Raw genomic sequence first — 7,543 nt, forward strand, 5'->3', positions numbered from 1 at the left:
CAAATCTCTGCATTCTTACCGGGGCGCATTAAAACACTTCATCCCAGCAGCGCAGCCAACAACAGTATCCCGTGCATCAGTCACCAAATCACCACATTCCAGCGAGCGGACGTCAAATTTAATTATCGAACATGTTCTCTACTCTGGTGCAGCTGTATGGCGTTATCAGTCATCACTTTAAGGTTCAGCATAACACATGAAATTTGGTTTTATGTGGTTGGATCAGATGCATGAAACAAATGCTAGATGTTAAGGTTACAATGGATGTTAAATCTCTTAGTACCCTTCATATCTAGGGCGTTCTGATGCACATTCCTGCATCAGATTTAATAAACAAAACCATAAATTCTTAAAATATCAAAGACCACATCAGAACTAGTCAAAGTGGTAGCGACAGAGAGAGAGTGTTATACATGTAAGTGGTGTTTACGTCCATTTTGAGCTGTTTTCTATCCGCTTTGTTCATTTTGAACTTTTGTAACATTAACTTTTCTCGCAAGCTTTACTTTAGCGCAGCTTTCAGGAAAAGTTAAGGAGGCCGTCAAGCATTCAAGGAGATGACAGTTCAGACTACAGACTCTGGAGCAAGGACATCTAATTACAATGTAGTATTAAAAGCTGAAAAAACAGCTAGAATAAACACAAATATTTCATTATAAAAGAAAATTGTAAAATATAATTATAAATATAAGTTTTCTGAAGAAAATGCTGCTGAAATTTAGCAGTTGAAACATTTGAAATGGTTGAAATACTGGATTGGTTGAAGGTGTAGTTGAAGTGCTAACAGTGATACAAAGAGTTGAAGATTTAAGTGAAGTTTAAGCATTGAAAGGAGTTGAACTGTGAAAAATTGAGCTGGAAATGTCAGTTGAAGTGGACATCCTGAAAGAAACTAAGACAACGTCAGTGAAAGTGTTGGCTTGTTGATTCAAAAGTGAGGACCTGAAACCTGAAAGGGTTTGAAGTGTCAGTCAAAGTGTGAGCACTGAAAGGAGTTAAAATGTCAACTGAAGAGAAACAGATAAATGCAGTTGAACAGTCAGTTGACGTGTAAGTGGTGAAAGCAGTTGAACTGTGATTGGAAGAGTAAGAGATGAAATTATTTTTTTCTGTTAAAAAAGTAAAAGATGAAAGAAGGTGGATCGTCGGTGGAAATGGCGGTGAAGACGGTTCAAGTGTGTGTAAGCAGTTGAAGTGTAAGATCTGAAAGTAGTCTCATTTGAAGAATAACAAAGATAAACTTGGTTGTATATGCATGTCGGACATGTTACGATAAATCATATTTAAACATAGGCCCCCTGGTCTCCAGGGAAGCCCTATTTGAAGCGCAGTATCAAACATAACTCCTAACAAAGTCTTCACTCAGGCAAACACATCAATTTGGGTTTAAAAAAAAGGCTGCAAATTTAGTCATGGCCACACATGGTGGGCTGTAATGAAACAAGGCCTCCCTATGTAAGACTTGGCCGGTTCATGAAAGAGCAACATTAAGTCCTGTCCTCTCCTGGGCTGGCGAGGACATTCCTGAGATAACTGGCAGAGCCCCGCAGCACCAAGGAGTCACTACAGGAGAGAGAGGAGGGGGGGGGGGGGGGAGGAGGAAGGCAGGTCATTAAGTGTATGACCGACAAAATAGAGGCCTACACTATGTTACAATCAGCCGGACAATCCCAGATTTCTGTAACTCGAGACTACAGGGCCATTCTGGATGGACGATCACACATTAGAGATGCATAGCGGTTCTCAAAGTCAGGATATGAAAGCAAATGTGTTTGATGCAATAAACAGATAAAAAAAAAAAAAAAAAGCCCTTCAAACTGCAGTTGTTATCAAAACCAAACCCAGATAAGAAAGCCTCACAATTTCTGCTTCGTTCTATAAACACTGTTCTGCAGGAGCTGATAAGTATTCCAGCATAACTTCAAGGGCGGCTCGCAGCACATGCAGTAAAGTGGAATTTGTGTGGAATATAGTTTTACAGACCCCGCTAACTGCTAATAAGTGGAGTTAAAGCAGCAACAAGGCTTCATTAATCTCAACCATCTTGAGGGTCTGACAGCACCTGCTGTATTACCTGTTGCAGCAACCGAGGGTGCCGTTACATATTAACACCCCCCCCGAGGCTCTCATGCAGCAGTTCAGTTAAACTTGTCAGGCAGCGAGATGACTAAGCACAAATCTAGTGGAATTGGCTAGTTAGTGACTCCCACTACAATTGAAGCTTTTGTGTGAGAAAGATTATGCTCACAACATAATAATGTCTACTGAGAAACTAATCAAGAGCGTCTTTATACAAAAAAACTGGTTCCAGTTCAAACAGCTTGCTTTCTGGCTGTCAGACAGGGTCAAATCAGTTTACTTCTTGCACTTCTGCGTCTGTATGAGCCTTCTGGGACCATGGACATACTAATCCGTGATACATGCAGCTGGCAAAACCTGTTCACATCGAGCCCCAAAGGGGAAACATACGGCAGCTGAAGCATGTCGGGGCAGAAGAGACACACACTCAAATGTACACACACAAAAAAATGCATAGGATAACTATGAAATATGAGACTCTCTCTTTCAACAAAGGCAGGGATTCATACTGTCAGGCCCGCAGGGGGATCGCCCCAAGGCATATTAACCAGACAAGGTAACCTGAGCAGGGGCCAAAACCCTCTAGGGAGCATCTACCTGCACTGCTCTGCCTGGCTGACTGCTACAGGAGGAGGAGAGGAGGACTGGACTGCTTTGTCAACAGTAACAACATATAAGAGGACATACAAAACATGCTTGGTGGCACGTTTTCAATTTACCAAAGTCGATGCACGTTCTGCACGCACGACATCTGTCATTTTGTTACTGTTTTGCTATCGTTGCATTAAACAAAAAGACACTGGCTGGATGCATAAATCGTATCTTAAACTACTGAATCTGAACCTTGACTCTCTCCTTTGTTTTTGTTCCCTTCTGTCAAAAGAAACTGACTACCTGAGAGCTGGAACAGACTCCTGTTCAGCCTCACAAAAATCTGTCAGCTGACATTTCAGTCCTCAGCTGTTGTCGGTGGTATTTAGACCAGTGATGGTGTGTAAAACATGTCAGTGTTCATGCATTTAATAGTCCCATTTCTGTCAGGATGTGATGGCATTGTCCCTTCCATGTTTTTCTGCTCCCCACAGCAGTGCGGGCAAAACCTTTTTTCCAAATAGCAGTAACATAGACCTTTTTTAGAGCATGGAGAGAAAAAACTCTGAGGAATGAAGGCTCTATTGTTTGTCGAAAACAACAAATTAGCCCTGGCTTCACAAACAGCGCCGATATGATGTCTATCAGGGTTTATAAGTCCTTTCGGAGCTGGACGGAGTTGTTAAAAAATGCCTTTGTTTGACCCATAAAACCCAGACTAATGAGCAGCCGCACGGTCCAACTCAGAACCGCAGAAAGTGACAGTGGCACGTTTTCAATTTAGCACAGTCAATACACATTCTGCAGCCGCAACATCTGTCATTTTGTTATTGTTTTTGCTATTAAACAAAAGACACATTTCCACACAGACTGGATGCATGAATTGTATTTTAAAGTATCTGAATCTTGACTCTCTCCACCTCTTTTGCTCTTGTTCCCTTCAGTCGAGTACCTGAGCAGGACTGAGCTGGAACAGACACACCCTTTGTAAAGACAGGAATGATGCAGGAAGGACAGAGAGGAAGGACGAAGAAAGGAAAGGAGAGGAAGGGCGGGGTGAAGGTGGGATCTAAATCTCCACCATGCAACACTAGGTGCTAACCAGACGGACTGGTTAGAGTCTGTATACACTAGGTGCTGCCAGTAGTGTGCAGGCTATTAAGCTAGTGGAACTACTTTACTGTAAATACTGTGTGTGTGTGTGCACACTTGAATGGGACTTTGGAGGGATGCTATCTCATTTCTGCACATGATATACTGTATTTCACTAATAATCAAACAAATAATGTTCTGCATACCAAAGAAAAAACCCTAACTAGCTTTTCCAGAGCTCTCAACTGTCCATTTATGGATGATTTAACTGCTACAGGCCTCTAAAAGTTACTCAAATTAAAATGGGAACATTACGCAAATCACATATACAACAAACAAAAGTTTGACCCCGAATCATGTGTTATATTACGTTTATCAAGAAGCCAAAGACCTTCAGTTGCACAGTTGAGAGCTAGTATTCTTCCTCTGACCGCTAAGGTTGGTAAATTCCAAAGCATTTGGGAGGAAAACTGATTGTGTGATCTGTGTGATTCGGGTGAAATAGGAAGTGAGTCCCATTTTCTTTTGTACTGTGCAAATTATGATGATTGAGGAGTTTATTTTCCATGAAACGGCTCAACGAAACCCTGAAATATTCTGGATGATGATCAAAAATTGCAAACTTTGTTTCAACAGCCTTGAAAAGAAGGCAAGGTGGATTATTTAATTAGTATTTATCCTCATTTCTCCAGTACTGTATAGTATATATTATTGTCAGTTACTTATGATTTTTGATGGTCTGAAGCTGTGACAGTGAAAGTTGTTTAAGTTGCTTCTGTATTTTTGGACTTTCTCTGTTTTTTGGAAATGTATACACAGCACTCTGCTCCTGGCATGTATGAATTTCTGGTGTCTTGTAGCCTCATGCAGGCTGGGCTCAGTTATATGCATGACACAATAATAAAAAATTCATTCATTCATTCATACAGTATATGCAACCTATGACAAAGAGCTGCCAAAGGGCCACTGGTGAAAAAAGAGAACTGCTGCATGCTGACGGCGTCCTGTAGAAAGCTCCAATATTATTATTTTAAAGGATATTTCACTTCAACCTGCTAAAATGTATCATGAAATACTGACAAAGCCAAACAAATAATGCGGCTGACCGTACTGTGTTTTAAATCCCCTTTTCGAACGTTGAACGGTTTTGCATATAACTGATGACAAAGCGATAAACTAAGCGTGTGTGCAACTCCTCTGCTTACCGAGGATCTCCTTTGTTTACGTTGGTGATGGCTGGATGCAAAACAGTTTGGTTCCCCTCCATTTCCACCACGCATTTTGTCTTCAGGTCTTTTTCTGGACAGAAACAAAAAAAATCAAGGAGATAAAACAAGTCGGCACATTTTGCATTTTTAATAAAAATACTTATGTAGCAGTTTAGGAGCTTTTTAACAGGAAGTGAAATGCACAGTGAGTTAAATAGCTTTTGTAAAAGGGCTCTAATAGAAATAAAGCATGAAAGGACTGCTCATAGTAATGTTCCACAGTAGTCACTGACACAACTCTCATCACAGAATAACAGGTGGCTTAGACTCTGTGTGTGTGTGTGTGTGTGTGTGTGTGTGTGCCTGTTCCTCGTGATCATAACTTACACAGCCCAACATGGTGAGGCAGGAAATAAATTTTATTGATGATGATTCATCCAGGACTCGCCTGTGCAAACATTACAACCAGTTCACTACTCCCTCTGAGCAGTCAGTAAGGAAAAGCAGGGTCACACCTTTTGTTCCTCATTCCTACCTCAAAGGTTTTTTGTTTTTTTTTTAAAAGGCGGGGACAGCCCTGGAACTTCCTGTCAGAGCACGAATTAGGGCGCGTGTGTAGGGTGAGACTTTTCAAGGTTACACGTCATTTAGAAAGACATACTACAAGTTTGTAAACCACTGCAGGAAGTCCAATCGGAAAGGTGATATATTATGAAATTAAAGGACGTTTGTTTTGCCACACAAAAATCCATCAGCTGACATTTCTGTCTTCAGCTGTCGTCAGTGGTATTTAGACCAGTGATTGTGCGTAAAACATGTCATGCATTAAATAGTCTCATTCCTGTCACAATGTGATGTCACTGTCCTTTCCATGTTTTTCCATTCCCTGCTCCCACAGCAGCCCTGACAAACCTTTTCCAAAGAGTAGAGCATGGAGAGAAACACTGACTCTGAGGAATGAAGGCTCTATTGTTTGTCGAAAACAACAAATTAGCCCTGGCTTCACAAACAGTGCAGATACGGTGTTTATCAGAATTTATAAGTCCCCTTTTGGAGCTGGACGGGGGTTTGCTAAAAACGTGCCTTTGTTTGACCCGTAAAACCCTGACTAATGAGCAGCCGTACGGTCCAACTCATAACTGCAGAAAGTTACATTAGTCCCACCTCTCCTGTTCATCGGTCGCACACGAACAGCCACCTTCACATTGGAATCACTCAGGTTGTTGTCATCCATGGTGCCACCTGACCTGTGGCAAATAAATGAATGGACACAAATTAACCCAGTCATATTTTCTACATATATATATATATATATATATGTATATATATATATATATGTGTGTGTGTGTGTGTGTGTGTGTGTGTGTGTGTGTGTGGCCACTTTATTAGGTACACCTGTACAATCTAATGTAATCCAATACATCAGCTCGGCCATAAATTTTGCTTTTATATTGCCTATAATGTTCAGGTTCAGAGGTGTTAATTGAATTATACGTTTTGGCATCGAGGTAATAGTCGGTGGTGGTGTTGTAATATTCAGCCCCCCTCGTGTATTTAATTAGGAAGGAAGGACAAAAAAATTAGAAACACCTCTCAATATATAATGTAGTTCAGTACAACACCACCTCTAACTGTGACCTCAGTAATAAACATATTAAATTTACACATTTCCAACTCTGTCAACAAACATTATCAACTTCATACATACTTATTATTAGATTGTACAGTTGTATCTTCTTTCCCCCCCAGAACTACACCTGAGTATATAAGATTTATCTGATTCATTTTGCCACTGAGCAGCTACATTTCGTGAGATACAATGTCTCTCTATAGATAAACACAGTAACCTACTGACTGCTGCTTGTTATGACAATATCCAAACTTAAACTCGACTCAAGGCAGCTTGTGTGAGCGGATATAAAGCGATAACAACTCAAAATACAATAGGTATTAGTGAGAGGAGAGTACTAACCGTGTGAAACAGCGCGCAGCAGTTGTTTCCCTGTCCGACTCCTACAGGCACCTTCAAGCACGCACAGCAGCAGCTAGCCCGGGACGCTAACGAGAGCTGGATAAACAGGAGCAAACATACAGACAAGGGGTCAAATATTTTCATAATGACAGCTGATTAATGTAACCGGCTCAATGGAAACCCTGGTTTCTATTTATTAAGTCTAAAAACACTCACGGCAGCCCACAGTTCATTCTCTCGGCTCTTCCACCTGTTACATTTCCTGAAACTTCCCTCAGAGATCAGTCGAGCCTTGTCAACTCGCAGCTAAAGGGATTTGCTGTGAGATTTAGTAGTGAGCCTGCAAGTTCCCAGTTGCGCCTCTGCTCTGCAAACACTTGTACAAATGCCTTGAGAGGTAATTCAGCGCCACTGCGCGGATCCACATGCATTACAAGTCTGCGCTTTTCCTTCCAAAACGGCGTTTACTAAAACAAGTAAAACATCTTTCGTCAATATTGAGCTGACAGATATCTATAGAAAAAACTATGAAGTTTAATTTAGTTTAGAAGCTTTAATACTCCGCAGTTATTTTAAGTTACGCCTTTTTACGACAGTTTGG

The 7,543-nt window shown here is 41.0% G+C and overlaps 1 protein-coding gene across 4 annotated transcripts in view; it reads right to left on the bottom strand.

The window, feature by feature from the left end:
• The window catches only part of LOC121882644 (kinesin-like protein KIF13B), a 35,991-nt gene extending 28,580 nt beyond the window's left edge, over nucleotides 1–7,411 (bottom strand). For all 4 annotated transcript variants that reach the window (XM_042391026.1, XM_042391025.1, XM_042391022.1 and 1 more), the window contains exons 1-4: nucleotides 7,159–7,411; nucleotides 6,943–7,038; nucleotides 6,135–6,217; nucleotides 4,968–5,061 (exon numbers count right to left, since the gene is read on the bottom strand). In XM_042391026.1, coding sequence (XP_042246960.1) covers nucleotides 4,968–5,061; nucleotides 6,135–6,204 — 164 coding nt within the window. In that variant the 5' untranslated portion in view covers nucleotides 6,205–6,217; nucleotides 6,943–7,038; nucleotides 7,159–7,411. The remainder of the gene's footprint in view (nucleotides 1–4,967; nucleotides 5,062–6,134; nucleotides 6,218–6,942; nucleotides 7,039–7,158) is intronic.
• Between the last annotated feature and the right edge of the window lie 132 nt (nucleotides 7,412–7,543).

The sequence above is a fragment of the Thunnus maccoyii genome, chromosome 17, assembly GCF_910596095.1.
Source record: "Thunnus maccoyii chromosome 17, fThuMac1.1, whole genome shotgun sequence".
In the NCBI taxonomy this organism is placed as follows: domain Eukaryota; kingdom Metazoa; phylum Chordata; class Actinopteri; order Scombriformes; family Scombridae; genus Thunnus; species Thunnus maccoyii.